Raw genomic sequence first — 17,896 nt, forward strand, 5'->3', positions numbered from 1 at the left:
TATCAGACACGAACAAAATTAATTTTTAAATGTCCAAAAACTTAGAACTTACACATATCGGACAAAATTGGATTTTAAAATGTTAATTCAGGCTTTGCAAAAAACCTATATTCTGAGCCCAAGCTGTATAAATTCCAATTCCACTGTAGAGTTTTGAACTTGTTATAGTCTGATTGGTCTATGAATATAACAATGTTGCTGTGCCTTAATTTTCATAGATGAAATATCAGCCAGGTAGTGCTGGCACAGCAACAGTTCGCTGTATGCAGATTCAGTGTTTTCCATTTACATGACATTTTAGGCTGCCCCAGGACCCTGGTCAACGGTCCTGGTAGTAAAAATGTGGGTTTCTAGAATTATTTGCCTGTTTTTACAGTAAATTTGTCTTTTGAACTGGTAGTAATCAATTGAAATTTTGGAACAGTATTAATGTTCAATTAACATAATACATGGTGATATTTAAGATTGCATAATGTGATTGTCTTTATTTCAACCTATCAGTGATTCACTGTTCATCTAAAAAATGATAGAGAGACAGGAAAGTTTGTCAGCTTCTTGTTCCTTCTTTTAAAACTGGCAGATACTGAGCTTTTTTAACCTTCCATCCAAAAATGATAGAATATTCTGAAAAGGCGAAAATATAACATTTATTTGGAGACCATTTATAAATGAATGAACGCCGAGTCCAATCATATTAGGACCATTGTTAGAATAGTGCACCACATATTTGGTTAATGTAAACAAAACCATGACAAATGTTTATTGTTATCTGTGAACTCAACAGTAAATTTATATTACATTGTATAATATTAACATTTACCCTGAAAATAATTTCATATTGATATGCTTTACTTGTTAGCATATAGCTTACATTTCATTTGTAAGAGAACAACACAAGTATTCTAAATTAACCCTACCACAGCAGATTGGGGTGCTCTATTATGGTCAATATTCACCAAGAACTACAACTTTTTTTACTTACTGTAGACTGAAATATAGATATCTTCCTTGTTAATATCGCGAAGTAATATGTCAGAAAAATTGTGCTCTCTTTTATATGGGACTTGACTTGCAATTCATGAACATTTGACGTAGAATATCTCATCCTGTTAATCACTGCAGATAAATGAGTTATCAGTTCAGTTAATGAATGACATTGAAAGATTAAATTGTGCTTTTGAGACCTCAGTCTGTCTGTATGTCAGTCAGTCTGTCAGAATGTGGATCCTGCGATATCTCAAAAAGTACTTTAGCTTGGTTGATGAAACTTAGTGTGTGGATTGAGGGCCATATGGGGAAAATGCTTGTTATTTCAGTTGATATCTGGCCATCAGTCTGTCTGGACTAATCTGGATCATGAGATAATTCAAAAATACTTAAGGTTAATGCTATTTTGTACGTGGATAGGTTTCCATGTGGGGAATATGTATCTTCTTTTAGTTTTGTCTGTTAGTCCCATCAATTTTTTTCATCATACCAAAATTGTGCTTACTTTGGTTACAATTGTAATTGAACAAGGAAATTTAAACGGTGCCATTACTTAAGAGTATGCATACTAATTGGTATGGTTATGTAGATCCTGTTATTACACCGACAACATGAATACGGTTGGCGACTGCTGGTTGACTTTAACAAAGATCTTTTTATTTAAAAGCATGAACATAAAATAATAAACATGGCAAGATGACGTATCTGCCACATTGGGCTGTAGCCTTGGGCCATAGTAGAATTCTGATGAAAGGTTTGTGCACATATTTATTAATTTATACGTACACTCTATTAGAAATTATATTTGTATTTAGAATTTGTATAAAACAATCAATTGGGCTATGCAATTCTTCATGGGTAAAAGTCAGAAGGACTAAAGTCAAACAAGTTTTTGAGGCAGACTGCTAATGCTTCATTTTCCTAAGAAAAAACTTAGGTATGGAGTGTATTCAATCCCTTGTATGTGTGTCACCTCTGTGGGTTCTAGGCTGGATGCGTGCCTGCAGGAGATGTTGCAGCTGACCAACACAATAGTGGGCAAAGAGTATGTGACCCCCCGGGACGCCCTGCTCAGTATGCTCAGCCTGCGCACCTTGGAGAACGACTCCTGCTATGACCCGGAAACAGACGCCATTACAGATATACTCAACCATGCTGTAAGATTTTGTTATTTTGGTTATTAATGTAACTGTTGTCGTTTTCTGTATGAAACTATTACTAAAAATATTTGTTGATGTCTTGTGCTTATGTTGAAGTGGAGAATGCTAATAGGTCCTTAGTTTGTTTATGGTAGTATATAGATATATCATGTGGGAAATAAAAATGTTGTACAATCCCCGTATAAAACAATAACTATAAAAAGCAAAGCCAGTGTTTATGTTCAATGGTAATGAATCAGTGAATGATGCTAGAAAAAGTTTTGGGGTTAGTTGTTCATGTTAGTGTGTATGTCTTATAGGAAACACAAGTGTTTCTTCATTTTCTGAATGAAACTCTAAAACAATTGCAGTCAATTTTAATGTTCCAGGATTATCCAAGGACAGTGAACAGTGCTAGTCAATGTCATTGGTTTGCTTTTTGATTGGTGAACATGTTAAACGGAAGTCAGGTTATTTTTTTTATTTTTTTTAGTAATGTTTATTTTGAAAACACAATGTTTTTACATGTTGTTATGAAAGTCCAACCAGTATTGATGCCCCATGTGTCTGTTACAGTGGAAGATGCTGGACGCGGTGCCTGGCAGTGAGGAGGCAGTGTTTCAGGACCTGCTATCCCTCTCCTCACAGCAGGGCCTCTCCCTGCCCCTTAGGGCTGCAGTGGTGGACCCCATCGCCTCCACCATGTCCCTCAACACAGTGTCTGACAGCAGTGAGATACATATTGCTCAGCAGTGGGACCAGATCGCCTTCAGACTCAGGTGAGCGACTGTCAGGGAAGTTTTTAATATTTAGATACACGTTTTGATGCATTTGTTGTCCCATAGAAAATCTAATTACATTAAATAAGAGTATTTGCCCTTTGTTGTTTTTCTTTAATGTAACTTTTCAGATACAGTACAAGATTTCAACTTAAAACTTCAAATGTGTAGATATCAATGAGGAAAATTGCCATGCAAAAGAACCATAACCATACACTTTCTTACATAAGAGTTATTGCCTTTTGTTGTTTTTGTATAATGTAACTTTTCAAGGCTATATCTCAGATGCACTACACAATTTAAACACGAAATTTAATTGGTGTAAAGATATCAAGGATATAGAGGATATTTGTGTGATTCGGTAGATTATTGATTTTAATTCACGAGTGATCATAGAAAAAATATGTTTTCTATGATCACGAGTGAATTAAAATCAATATTCCACTGAATCCAGCAAATTTTCTTTTTATTTTATGCTTTTTTTTCACAGTTTAAACACATTGCTAAAGAGTTTAACTAAAGAATTTCGCTGGGATAATGACATCATTTCGTTAAAAAAATAATTTTCACTGTTAATTTTCACTGTTTGAAACAGTGAAATTATCAGTTTTATTTCACTGATATTTCTTTATAAACCACCGGAAAGCATAAAATAATATCCCGTATATCAAGGGATTTGCACCCATCTATAAACAAAATTTATTTGGCGTGGGATATAAATTGTCTTCTTGTTTTATCTATATTTTTGGACAAAAAAGAAAAGAAAAGCAATTGTCCAAAACTAAGAGGAATAACAGTATACTTTATAGGAACTTAATTATTATTGAACTAAATAAAAGTTCCGTTTGTTTTCTCTCTTTAAATTCATTAATTTCTGACATTGTTCATCCTGTAGGCGTTTCTTCATTGATCGTTTGTCACTGCTGCCAGTGGGCCCCATGGAGCCAGCTGTTAACATCTATGAGAGACGCAGGCTCAAATATGTGCAGGCCTTGATCACCCTGCAGCCCATAGAGGAGGTCTGGGAAAAGTAAGTGGGACAGAGCTTACAATGTTGTTCATATCGATCTCATCATACGTTAACTTTTACTTTTCATCAAACTTTTCATAAAAAATCTAATGGTTTCTCCACTCAAAAGTTAAAATATAAAAATTCTAATTATCCCCCCCCCATAGTCTTTCCGTTCGTCCGGAGCCATATCTTGGAAGTGCTTTGGCGGATTTCATTGAAACTTGGTATGAGTATGTATATGGATAAGAGGATGATGCACGCCAAATGGCATTGTAAACCATCAGTTAATAACAGAGTTATGGCCCTTTGTATCTTGAAAAATGCTTTTTTGTGTGTCCGGAGCCATATCTTGGAAGTGCTTTGGCGTATTTCATTGAAACTTGGTATGAGTATGTATATGGATAAGAGGATGATGCAGGCCAAAAAGCATTGTACACCATCTGTTTATAACGGAGTTATGGCCCTTTGTATCTTGAAAAAATGCTTTTTTTAGTGTCAATTATAATACTTTTATGTCCAGAAGCATATAGGCGGGGGTTATCAATTCAACGAATTTGCTTGTTATTAACATAATTTTGCTTGCCTGAAACTTGTTTTTTTTGGTAAAATAGGTTGATGAATTCAGGACTTTATAAATCAAGAACAATTTACCAAAACATTTGAATGCACCGGAAGTTATGGAACTCAAGTCCATTTTTGTGATCTCTTACAACACATCTGTTTTTATATTGTGCTTTATTAAATAATAACAAAGTCAAAGTGAATCTTATACAAAATGATTGTCCTATGATACATCATAAAATTGTCAATTCTGCCAATAATCAATCATCATTGATGAAAAAATAAGTTAATTTCAATGCTCTGGCATCTTTGATCCATGATTATCATCTTGTTGTTTGTTTCTCTTCAGTTATTGTAAACTAGCACGGTGTTTTTGTTCCACTGCTCTGTAATATATATAATAAGAGCCTTACTCTTGGGGTTAAATCCTTGTGCAAAAAGTTTCCTCCCAGATAAGCCTGCGTAGTCTGCATAGGCTGATCAGGGACAACACTTTTCGCTTAAACTGGATTTTAGCTAAGAAAAAAATTGCTTTAAATAAAAAATCCAATAAAAGCCGAAAGTATTGTCCCTGATTAGCTTGTGCAGACTGGACAGGTTACTATGGGACAACACTCGACACACAGGCATTGAGCAAGTTTTTACCGGAGCATGGCTCATTTGGATTTTCTTTCACATATTTACTGACTATGCAATCCCCAGGTACCATGCAGTGAGAGTTCAGCAGCTAGAGAAATGCCTCAGCCGCCTGATACCAGAGTCTGAGGCTGTCCCAGCAGACATTCTTCAAGTGTCCAGTAACTGCTCAGAGATAGCGCAGATCATTGCACGTATGATGAGCGAGGACTTCGTGACCCTCACCAGCGGGGTCGTCAAGAAAGCGTCCAAAATATTCCAGGCATTTCAGAAGTCATATCTTGAGAAGTACTCGGATGAAATGTCAGCACTTGTCGACGAGGTGGTGGATGAGTTGCAGGATTCGTCTGGGAAGGGTCCGGTAAAGGGACTGACTAAAGAGGGTTCTTTAAGAAAGTCGAAGAGCAAACAGGACATGAATGGGAAATTGAAGTCCGCACAGAGTGTTGAAAGCGTGGACAACATGGTTGATAGGTTGTCAACAGGGAATGTGCAAAAGCTCATACCAGTCAAGTACATAAAGGTCATTCTGAATATTGTGACCACGTTACAGCAGATTGAGGATCATCTTGATGGCCTTCAGAGAGCCACCGTCTGGGACTTTGGGGGAATATCAACCAAGAAATCACACAGGAAAGGCAGCTTGAAGGGTTTGTATGAGTGATAGATACCTGTCTTAGATGTTTACTGGGTGCTATGTTTATTCTCATGTACTAGATTTTGAAAATCATTTATTTGTAATGTATATGATTATATATATATATTTTATTCACTCTTAATAAGGACGAGTATCACTCTCTGCAACAGTAATTGAAAGCAACAATACAGTCATGTATGTGTTCACTGCAGTACATGTATAGTATACTTATGCATTTCAATGTGTATTTAAGATGTTTTGGAACTTTAAATTGGATGTTTGGAACTTAATTAACTTGTAAACCTGATACATGTATATATGAGTACATTTTCATAATATGACATGTGAATGTACATGTGAATTATTGTAGATAATATATATTCTGCAATTATCATAAAGTCTGCATGTACGTATTTCATAAAAAGAAAGTTTTCCTTACATGGTTTTGCTGATGGATATTTTTTATTTAAAAGATTAATGTATCACCAGTGCCTGTTTAAGTCAGTGATATACATGTAATATTTGAGCGCTGTGGGAAAATAAGGCATCTTACATATGTGTAAAGTGTCATACCTGATTAGACTGTGTAGCTGGCATACGCTAATCAGGAACGACACTTTCATAGAGACTGAAATTTTATTTAGAAGAGACATCCTTAAAAAATAAATTCATTTAAGCTTAAAATGTCGGCCAAGATTAAATGCACATGCGTTAAGTAGGCTCATTTAAATTCATTGACCTCAGTGTTTCCTGTGCAGGTGTGTTAAAGCCCAGTTCTAGCCCAGAGCTGATGCGGCGCCCAGCCAGTGCCACATTGAGCATAGACTCTGACACATGGACGCCTGACAGCCTGCTGGCCTCCTGTGTATCCACGTCCTCTGTCACTTTTGAACAGCCGCCTGGGCCCAGAGGTATGCACTATTTACGAATCTTTTATATAGCATATAATCTTTAATAAATACCTTTCCCCTTTGTCATGAACACAAAGAATTATCCTGGTCTATCTTAAGTTCGTGGATATAACAAATAGAACAGTTTTATAAGTAATTATATTTTTATTTTGATCAAATTAATATAATTAATCATAAATTAAATCCTCACCTATGTAAATAATAACAAAGAATCAAATTCAATTGTAATCTTGTCTTCCAAATTCAAGTTAACAAACACCATCCATCAGTATGAACTGCCATTTTGAATTCATGTAAGTTCATGGATGACACATGTGACGTCCTTACTCCAGAACAGCTGATTAGGCCAAATGTAGAAATGTGTGCTTTCTAAACATTTTTTAATACATGAATGAAAACAATAAAAAAATACATGTAACTGAACATTGAACATTTATAAAGAACATTATTTAATGAAATATTTAATGTTTCAATGGAGTTGAATTGGCCTGTAAATTAACACAGTAAGTTAGCTTGTGGCTATGATATTTATTAGTGAAAACATCATTTTGAATGATAAATAATCAAAATATAACGAAAAATCAACTTTTTGAAAAAAAATTCACTATCAAATAAATATATATATATATATGATATATTATAATAAGGTATCCAACTCAAGATCACCCGAAAACAGGCATAACTTTATCAAGTGTACAGAGATTTTCACAAACTTGGTCTTATAAATGCAACGCAGAAATAAATTTCCTTGCATTTGCAGAAATCTGGCAAGATATGTACATTTCCGGAAAGTAAATTAATTTCTGCGTTGAATAAGACTGAGTTCGTGCACAACTGATGATGGTATGGCTGTTCAAAGTGATGCACCTCGCTTTAGGGTCATTTTGAGTTAAATACCTATGATAGTGAAATATTTTTTTTCAGAAAAGTTGATTTTTCGTTATAATTTGATTATTTATCATTAAAAATGATTTTTTCTCTAATAAATATCATAGCCACACACTAACCGCATGTGTACATTAAATAAAAAGGCATAAGGAACCAGGTACCGTAAAACACTTCTTATTTTACATTGCCTAAAAAGCATTTAAAAATCGAGTACGAGGCTGTGTACATACAGTGTCAATAGAACGCTGTATATAAACAAAGTGAGCAAAATAGGTTTTATGTATTTTGTTACCGATTTTTTTGGCAAAGGAAATTTGTGCATTATGCAAATGGAGGTAAAATACACTTATGGCCATTATTCAATTTGTTTGCCTGTTTAGAACGCATTTCATTCAAATATTTTGTTCTCAGTTGTAAAAAGATAGTTTGCAATACACAATTCCGGTTTTCGTCTCCAGGATGTCAAAATCTAGCGCGTGTAGTTATTCCAAACTGACAGTCCACGAACTTAAGCTATCCACGAACTTAGACTATGCAACGATAGTAATTACTCTAAGTGTTTGGACACTTGAAAATTATTAATTTTTTTTTTAAAATCACAAACAACATTTTTGAATACATGTGTCAGAAAATTAGAGACAAAAAATAAAAGTATTAAAAATTAAGAGACACTAAGAGAAAATGTAAGATTGATGATTGGATATGGGAATGCCATTTGTATAGCGTATTCTTTCAGTGAATATTTAGCACATGGGAATGCCATTTGTATAGCGTATTCTTTCAGTGAATATTTAGCACATGGGAATGCCATTTGTATAGCGTATTCTTTCAGTGAATATTTAGCACATGGGAATGCCATTTGTATAGCGTATTCTTTCAGTGAATATTTAGCACATGGGAATGCCATTTGTATAGCGTATTCTTTCAGTGAATATTTAGCACATGGGAATGCCATTTGTATAGCGTATTCTTTCAGTGAATATTTAGCACATGGGAATGCCATTTGTATAGCGTATTCTTTCAATGAATATTTAGCACATGGGAATGCCATTTGTATAGCGTATTCTTTCAATGAATATTTAGCACATGGGAATGCCATTTGTATAGCGTATTCTTTCAGTGAATATTTAGCACATGGGAATGCCATTTGTATAGCGTATTCTTTCAATGAATATTTAGCACATGGGAATGCCATTTGTATAGCGTATTCTTTCAGTGAATATTTAGCACATGGGAATGCCATTTGTATAGCGTATTCTTTCAATGAATATTTAGCACATGGGAATGCCATTTGTATAGCGTATTCTTTCAGTGAATATTTAGCACATGGGAATGCCATTTGTATAGCGTATTCTTTCAGTGAATATTTAGCATATGGGAATGCCATTTGTATAGCGTATTCTTTCAATGAATATTCAGCACATGCTTTTAAAATACCAGGTTGTATAGTATAAATTACTTTTCAACATGTTTCACTTTAAGAGTTTAAGCTAATGGGTGAATCAATTGTCTATTACAGGTGTATATATTTACCCAAATAACGCAAATGTAATGGTTTATTGCCTTAAGGCATTTGTCTGCCACTTTATATGACCTAAATCCAGCTGTAAAAACGCATAATCGAAGAGTTGCCAGATAAGGGAGACAGGGCAGAATTCTGGTTAAGTAGCATAGAATAATTACTTATTCACGGAAATTCTCATGAAAATTTAGAGTCACACATTTTTATAAATTTGGGCTAAGAAGGGGGATCCAACAATTTTGAGTGTCCGAAAACTTATAGTAATTACGGTAATATTGATAAAATGATCATTGCAAATACTGTCAATATTAATGTTAATGTTTGATTATGATGTTTGTATAATAAACTACACATTCAACGTTTTGTTACCACGACTTTTCACTGAAATGTCCCAGTCGTACCATTCTGTCCTGATGTTAAGCATATTTCTATGGGAGTATTTTGCTGAAATTGTGTGTGTCAGTAGGTCACAGCCTGATCTACTGCAGGATTACTGCCAGTGGAGACAAGGTCACTATTACTGAAGATACAAAAAGTGTTCCCACTTGCTAACATTATTTGGGATGTAAATTTGTTTGAAGGTAGGATTGCATTTGGGGCCAGTTGGGTCAAGGTCATTGTTATTTAACATAGAAAACGGTTTTTGCTTAAGTATTTGAATTCTGATTTAGGTACTGTGCTGTATTTGTGTGTGTAGCTAACATGTAGACATTGGTTTCAAACTCAATTAAACTCAACTGTTTTAATAAAGGTTCTTTTCATTATCACATTTCTCGCTTTTATTTTTGTTAATGCAGCTTATTGTTTACATAAACTAATTCACTATTACAGAACTTCAAAAATGTCTTTGTGATCATTATATCAAGTGACTGACAGAAAATATCAACAATGCTTACAAAGAGGAAGAATAGTTGAGCGCACATGTCTTCGGACAGCTCTTGTTTTTCTTGTATATGTAATTATAATTAAATGTCATTGGTTGAACTACTAATAGACAGCCCTCTTTAAGAATGTAAAGTTCCTTAAAGAGGTTTATAAGGAAATACAAAGTACATAGATATTGTAATCAAGGTTGTGGAATTTCATAATAGATTACAAATCTCTAAATGTGATTAGATTGGGACTATTTTCTACCATAAAGCATTATTTTCTGTCTTAGTGCAAGTGGTTGAAAAGATGAAGGCTGAGGAGAAAATACACTGGCATTGGAGGATTATCTTCAAGAAGGTGGCACCCGACCTTGCTGCCTCAATAACCCACCAGATTCAGAGCACCTGTCAGGCAGGAATGGAGGCAGAACAGAACATGTGGAGCACGCAGCAAACCTTGGAAGTGGTTGATGTTCCTGAGTCACTCATTGGTGGTCGCCTTGACTACCCTAGGTGCATTTCAAAGGTGATGCTTGTTGACTTCATATTTTCTTCTTGTCATAGTATTGAAGGATCATTGTAAATAATTATTGTAATTATTTACATTAAAAATATATTTATTGTGTGTAGTTAAAAAGAATTGTAATGACATCTTCTGCTATTCAGCCTAATTAATCATTTATGGCCTGTGAGGAGATACAATATTTGAAATGAAATTTAAACATATTGGTGTTAATGCTGTTTTCCCCTATTTTTAAAGTCACATAATATTCCTCATTAATAATAATTGAGAGTACAGCCCTCTTGTACCAATAGCAATATGAACCTTGTTCTGGGAAAACAGTCCACACAGGCTTAATATTTGGTCTAAGGGAATTGTCCTCTTAACAGAATTCAAAGTTAGTGGAAAGTGTTGTCCCTGATTAGCCTTTGCATACTGCACAGGCTAATATGGAATGACAATTTAAGCCCAGTTTTCCCTGAATGTGACTCATAGTACAAAGCGTCATGTTTACTTTAAAGTGCACCTGGGAGATCATGAGTGTGGTGGAGAGTTACCTGATCTTGGGTCGGGCAGGGGTCGAAGGTTACCTTCACCCAGTACGCACTGCCTTTGTGGAGGCCACTAACGTTGGACTCAAGAACATGCATGCTGACATTCTCAAGGTTTGATCTGGGCCTGGTTGCTCTAGACTAAAGGCCAGTTAATGTGATAGTCTGTTAACTTCAGACCCAAATTACATGAATTTTCAAAGCAATAAAATAATGAAAAAAATGCAAATTTTAGCATAAAAAATTGATTACAATTAACACAAATATTAAAAGGTTAAAAATTAAGTCACATAAAGAACTTGATCCTAAAATAAAGGGCTGTTATCATAACTGGCCATTAAAGTATAGTGCAATTTAGTGCAACCAGGCCCACGTTTTCTGTGTGCTGTATTCTAGTAAGATATGACACGTTAAACTAAGGACGGTTAAACAATATTAATTTCATTCCAGAAATAAAAAAACTTTTAGTATCATTATTATTATCGTATGTGTCTTCATATATTTATTATACTTTAGAAAGTCATATAGTGATGGAGAGCATTTAAATGTGTATTTTATTATAGGTAAAAACCCAGGGAATTCATGGAGTGTTAAAGTAGATGTTTGATTTTCCATGCAAGTGCGAAGTGAATTATTCTAAATAAAGCTTTAAGAATTAGCTGATTAGTATTAGACATTTTTGTCAGGGTGATCCACCTGCCTCAAGAGTCTTGTTTTGTATGTGTGGTATATGTATGCTGTAGATGTCCAGTGATGTTCCACTGCAGTCACCTATGAAGAACCTGTATGTCCTGTTGTCCAGTGCTGCCTTCATACGCAACCATCTGCTGCACTTTGATACCATCCTGGCACCAGAAGAAAGGTAACACGTATATGGGTTAAACATATATCTGCTGCTGGTCTTAGGAAAATGGGTGTGATGCCATATGAAGCCAGAGTGTGATGCCATATGAAGCCAGAGTGTGATGCCATATGAAGCCAGAGTGTGATGCCATATGAAGCCAGAGTGTGATGCCATATGAAGCCAGAGTGTGATGCCATATGAAGCCAGAGTGTGATGCCATATGAAGCCAGAGTGTGATGCCATATGAAGCCAGAGTGTGATGCCATATGAAGCCAGAGTAGCTCCAGACCAGCCTGTGCATTCTCTCCTTACCAGACTTTGTGAATGCACAGGCTGGTCATGAGCAGCGCTTGCATGCAGCATACAACAATTTTTTCTATGGCACTGATTATATGTTAGTAATAGCATAGTCTTCTTATTGCACAATTTTTACATGGAATTTGATAGTGATGTATATGACAGCATTTATATTGTTTATTAAATATATTTTTCGTTTAAATTTTGTTGTATTTTTGCAAAAGATTTTGCACACTTTATTTTAATATATAAAAAGTGTACTTAAGCTCATGAATTTAAAACAGACTAAATATATAGCAAGGAATCTGGGCCTAATTATTAATTTATGAATAAATTGTTAGTGAGAAATCAGTAGACATAGTTTTGTGTACTTATAACAGCAAGAAGCCCTTCAGTGTGCTGTACAAGCAGTTTGTGGAGCTGGTAGAGACGCTAACAGAGCAGGTGATCCAGCGCCATGGCAACTACATAGCAAGCAGCGTTCTGCACGACACTGACAGCCATAACTGGACTGAGAACAAGGAATTCTATGAGGTGAATTACCATATTTACTTCGGTTTATCCTTGTGTGCTTTGTCATACAAAATAATTATAAACTTATTCACCAGAATGAAGATTATTTTATGGTTGCATAATTTTTATATTATTTACTAGAATAAATAGCTCCATACATTATTCATAAAAATCATGTTGTTTTCAAATTTGCAAAATTTGCCTCCTTTTTGGTGTGATTTTTTAAGTTTTTATGCCCCCTTTCGAAGAAAAGGGGGTATATAGTTTTCGCACTGTCCGTCAGTCTGTCTGTCAGTCTGTAACACTTTTTGTGTCCGCTCTCTAATTCAAAAAGTTTCCATCCAATCTTTACCAAACTTGGTCAGTAGTTGTATGTAGACAATATCTAGGTCAAGTTCGAATATGGGTCATGCTGGGTCAAAAACTAGGTCACGGGGTCACTTAGTGCATTTCAAGGATTTAGCATGGTGTCCGCTCTCTAATTGAAGTAGTTTTCATCTGATCTTTACCAAACTTGGTCAGAAGTTGTATCAAGACAATATCTAGCTCATTCTTCAAGATCAAAAGTAAAAAATACAATCCAAGGGAAGTAATAAGCTATAAAAGGGAGATAATTTCTAAACCTGCCAAATGATATATTGATATTTTATTTCAAAGCGGCGCAATAGGGGGCATTGTGTTTCTGACAAACACATCTCTTGTTTCTCCTCTATTGTTGATGCTTGTTGATTTTTGTGAACATTTTAATTTTTTACCTCAATATTGTGCTGCTGATCTCACATGTCTTCTGCGGGTGTTCATGTAGGGAGAGCGGTGCTCATTCACGGTGCAGATGTGGAACTACTACCTGCAGGGTGTTCATCATGACATGTGGACCATCTGCCCCCCCAAACTGGCCCAGTCCAGCCTGGCCGTGATCCTTCATGACTCCCTGCAGCTCCTCACTCAAAGATATACCCACTGCAAGCCATCCTTCCGTAGGGTTGGACAGTTCAGGTATATACCCACTGCAAGCCATCCTTCCGTAGGGTTGGACAGTTCAGGTATATACCCACTGCAAGCCATCCTTCTGTAGGGTTGGACAGTTCAGGTATATACCCACTGCAAGCCATCCTTCCGTAGGATTGGACAGTTCAGGTATAAACCCACTGCAAGCCATCCTTCCGTAGGGTTAGACAGTTCAGGTATATACCCACTGCAAGCCATCCTTCCGTATGGTTGGACAGTTCAGGTATATACCCACTGCAAGCCATCCTTCCCTAGGGTTGAACAGTTCAGGTATATACCCACTGCAAGCCATCCTTCCGTAGGGTTGGACAGTTCAGGTATATATCCACTGCAAGCCATCCTTCCGTAGGGTTGGACAGTTTCGGTATATACGCACTGCAAGCCCTCCTTTCGTAGGGTTGGACAGTTCAGGTATATACGCACTGCAAGCCATCCTTCTGTAGGGTTGGACAATTCAGGTATATACCCACTGCAAGCAATCCTTCGTAGGGTTAGACAGTTCAGGTATATACCCGCTGCAAGCCATCCTTCTGTAGGGTTGGACAGTTCAGGTTTATACCCACTGCAAGCCATCCTTCCTTAGGGTTCAGGTATTTGCCCAGTGATGTTCTCCTGGTTTATTAAACAAGAATGTTTCTGTTTCTTCTAACAGTGATAAACAATCCCAAATGTGGTAAAATATATAAATTAAGTATTGATTGTAAATATAAAAATTTATTAAAATATCTCAATTCATTCTAACCAAATTTGTGCATCCTCACCTTCAAACATTCTATTATTGTGGGCCCTTTGTCAATCCTTTTACAAATGTATAGTTGCTGTTGTGTTAATGTTTCCTTATAAAAAATTGTGCCTGTGTACTGTGCAGGTGTGACATCATGACAATACTGCTATGTGCCAGTGAGATGCTGTATTGGTGTAGTGGGTCAATCTCGAGGGTGATAGATCCCGGTCACACCCAGGGGCCCCACTACTCCATACATAACCTCTGCACTGCCCTGCTGTCAGCCATGGCAGTGATTGCTGCACCACTAGATGTCCTCTACAAGTGAGTTGGATAAACTTAAACTTTTGATCCGCACTCTAGAAACGGGCTTAAATCATGCGTTTAAAATGTTATCTCAGATAATCCTCTGCAGTCCGCACAGGCTTATATGGGACGACACTTTTTGCCTTAACTGTATTTGTGCTTAGCAAAGAATTCATTCAGATGAAAAATACCATAAAAGTGTAAAGTGTTATGCCTTAATAGCCTGGCCTAGTGCACAGGCTAATCTAGGACGATACTTAACATAGCCTGGCCTAGTGCACAGGCTTATCTAGGACGATACTTAACATACATGCATTAAGAACAGTTTTCCAAATTAAGGCTGATTTGAAATCAGACTGGGCTTGTTGGCTTTAATTTAGAACTTATTCTTAATCTAGATACACCTTCTTGTTTTTAATGGAATTCTAACTCCTCAAATCAGTGTATAAAATATTGTTGATGGAAGAAAGAAGGTAAAGGAGGAAATGAATATTTAGATTTTAAAATTTAAAACAATTTTGTGGCAATGTTGGCCTTTTTCAGGTTAACATGTGTACAATTAAAGTGTCTAACATCTCAATCTATTAATAAGATAAGTATTTAACTTTATAAGCTTTGCATTAAAAATAAAAAATTTGGTCACTTTGTTTCTGTACTTCACATGTGACAGGTCTTTATTTCTGCAAATTTTTCATGTTTCATGTATGAGGCTTTGGTACCAGGTACTTGAATCTTGTTATTATGAAAGATATTTGTAAAAAAAACACAACATTCACATCTTAGTCAATAGTTACATTCTTTTGTTTTGGGGATCTTAAACACAGGTGTATATTTCATAATCTTAACTGAACAACTGTATTTTACATAATTGTGTTCATGAAAACATTTTCTGTACATATTTGTATTTTATTTGATGGTTTGAAAAACTCAAGTATTCAATATTTCCCCACAGAGTGAACAAGAAGGGATACCGATACAGACAGAAGAGGAAGAGTATCAGCCAGGCTGATAGGGGCTTTAACAGTTACTGGTTGTCATGGGTACAGCCTTCCATGATGGACAAACATGTCAAATGGTGGGTGTGTCTGTTTGTTTGGATTTTTGGTTGTTTTAAAAAGTATTTTAGCCTACAATCATTGAACCTTTTCATACTATTCCTGAGCATACTTAGATGATCTACCAGGTCTTCCAGTACTAAGTGTACATATATTTTGGCCAGTAACTGACAGCATCCGTACTTGAAAAGAAAGTTGGGGTTAAAGTGAGATTATACGATTTTTATATGTGTTAAATTGTAATATATTTGTAAAAATATGTTACAATAACACAAAATAGGCAAGAAAAATTATACATTGAAGACAAATTTCATAAAACGCAGCCACGACAAATTAGCACCTCGAGCTTATTGTGACGAAGATATTTTGTACATATTTTCCTACAATAACCGAAGCATTCGTCTTTTTATTAGGATCGGGTGTCGTATGAATAGATATCGTTGCAGGAAATTAAAATGATCCGTAAAACTAAATTTAGATTCACATTGTACATGCATGATATTCATGCTGGCGAATTCTACTGTACAGACATTTTCGATTTCAGAATTCAACATCTGGCTTATTTCGCATTTTTTGACACGTGTTCTTCTTTACTTTTATTTTAATTTATATTGAAATATATGTATAATAAGTTTTTTTAGCTCACCTGAGCACAACGTGCTCATTGTGAGCTTTTGTGATCGCCTTTTGTCCGTTGTGCGTTGTACGGCGTCAACATTTGACTTGTTAACTCTCTAGAGGCCACATTTATTGTCCAATCTTCATGAAATTTGGTCAGAAGATTTGTCTCAATGATATCTTGGATGAGTTCGAAAATGGTTAGGTTTGCTTGAAAAACATGGCTGCCAAGGAGCGGGGCATTTTTCCTTATATGGCTATAGTAAAATCTTGTTAACTCTCTAGATGCGACATTTATTGTCTGATCTTCATGAAACTTGGTCAGAAGATTTATCCCAATAATATCTTGGACGAGTTCGAAAATGATGCCGGTTGGTTAAAAAACATGGCCGCCAGGCGGCAGGGCATTTTTCCTTATATGGATTTAGTTAAACCTTGTTAACACTCTAGAAGCCACATTTATTTTCCGATCTTCATGAAACTTGCTCAGAAGATTTTTTCCTCTGATATCTTTGATTACTTCAAAAATGGTAACCTTTGCTTGAAAAACATGGCTGCCAAGGGGCGGGGCATTTTTCCTTATATGGCTATATATGGCTATAGTAAAATCTTGTTAACACTCTAGAGGCCACATTTATTGTCCAATCTTAATGAAACTTGGTCAGAAGATTCATCCCAATAATATCTTGGACGAGTTCGAAAATGATGCCGGTTGGTTGAAAAACATGGCCGCCAGGGGTCGGGGCATTTTTCCTAATATGGCTATAGTTAAACCTTTTTAACACTCTAGAGGCCACATTTATTGTCCAATCTTGATGAAATATGGTCAGAAGATTTGTCTTAATGATATCTTGGATTAGTTTGAAAATGGTTATGTTTGCTTGAATAACATGGCCGCCAAGGGGCGGGGCATTTTTCCTTATATGGCTATATAAGGCTATAGTAAAACCTTGTTAACACTCTAGAGGCCACATCTATAGTCCGATCTTCATGAAACTCGGTCAGAAGATTCATCCCAATAATATCTTGGTCGAGTTCAAAAATGATGCCGGTTGGTTGAAAAACATGGCCACCACAGGGGCGGGGCTATTTTCCTTATATGGCTGTAGTAAAACCTTGTTAACACTCTAGTTAATTGGAAATATAATTGCAAGGTGAGTCTGAAAATAGTTCATGTTTGTTTATAAACAAGGCTTTCAGGGGGGTGGTAGTTTTATTGTATGTCTACAGTTGTTTATAGTGAAACATTGTGAATACTTTTAGTCACATTTTTAGTTCAATCTGAATGACACTTGTTGAGTGCAAATGTTGTTATCATATCTTGATTTAGTTTACTCAATTAGTTTTATCTTCAAACATGGTGACAATCTTTATGAGCATAATATTTTTTGCTCATGGTGAACTTTTGTGATCACCTTTTGTCAATTGTCTGTCTTCCATTGTGCGTCATGAATATTTGCCTTGTTAACACTGTAGCTGCCACATTTATTGTCGGATCTTCATGAAACTTTGTCAGAAGATTTGTCCCAATGATATC

General features: G+C 35.8%; 1 protein-coding gene across 2 annotated transcripts in view; it reads left to right on the top strand.

Moving 5' to 3' along the window:
* LOC127878148 (uncharacterized protein KIAA0825-like) overlaps positions 1-17,896 on the top strand; it is a 50,892-nt gene that overhangs the window by 4,895 nt on the left and 28,101 nt on the right. For both annotated transcript variants that reach the window (XM_052424584.1, XM_052424585.1), the window contains exons 3-14: positions 1,976-2,144; positions 2,703-2,905; positions 3,801-3,935; positions 5,181-5,764; positions 6,510-6,662; positions 10,232-10,467; positions 10,965-11,108; positions 11,738-11,856; positions 12,516-12,669; positions 13,454-13,644; positions 14,525-14,704; positions 15,639-15,761. In XM_052424584.1, coding sequence (XP_052280544.1) covers positions 1,976-2,144; positions 2,703-2,905; positions 3,801-3,935; positions 5,181-5,764; positions 6,510-6,662; positions 10,232-10,467; positions 10,965-11,108; positions 11,738-11,856; positions 12,516-12,669; positions 13,454-13,644; positions 14,525-14,704; positions 15,639-15,761 — 2,391 coding nt within the window. The remainder of the gene's footprint in view (positions 1-1,975; positions 2,145-2,702; positions 2,906-3,800; positions 3,936-5,180; positions 5,765-6,509; positions 6,663-10,231; positions 10,468-10,964; positions 11,109-11,737; positions 11,857-12,515; positions 12,670-13,453; positions 13,645-14,524; positions 14,705-15,638; positions 15,762-17,896) is intronic.

This window comes from Dreissena polymorpha, chromosome 4 (assembly GCF_020536995.1).
Source record: "Dreissena polymorpha isolate Duluth1 chromosome 4, UMN_Dpol_1.0, whole genome shotgun sequence".
Taxonomy (NCBI): Eukaryota; Metazoa; Mollusca; class Bivalvia; order Myida; family Dreissenidae; genus Dreissena; species Dreissena polymorpha.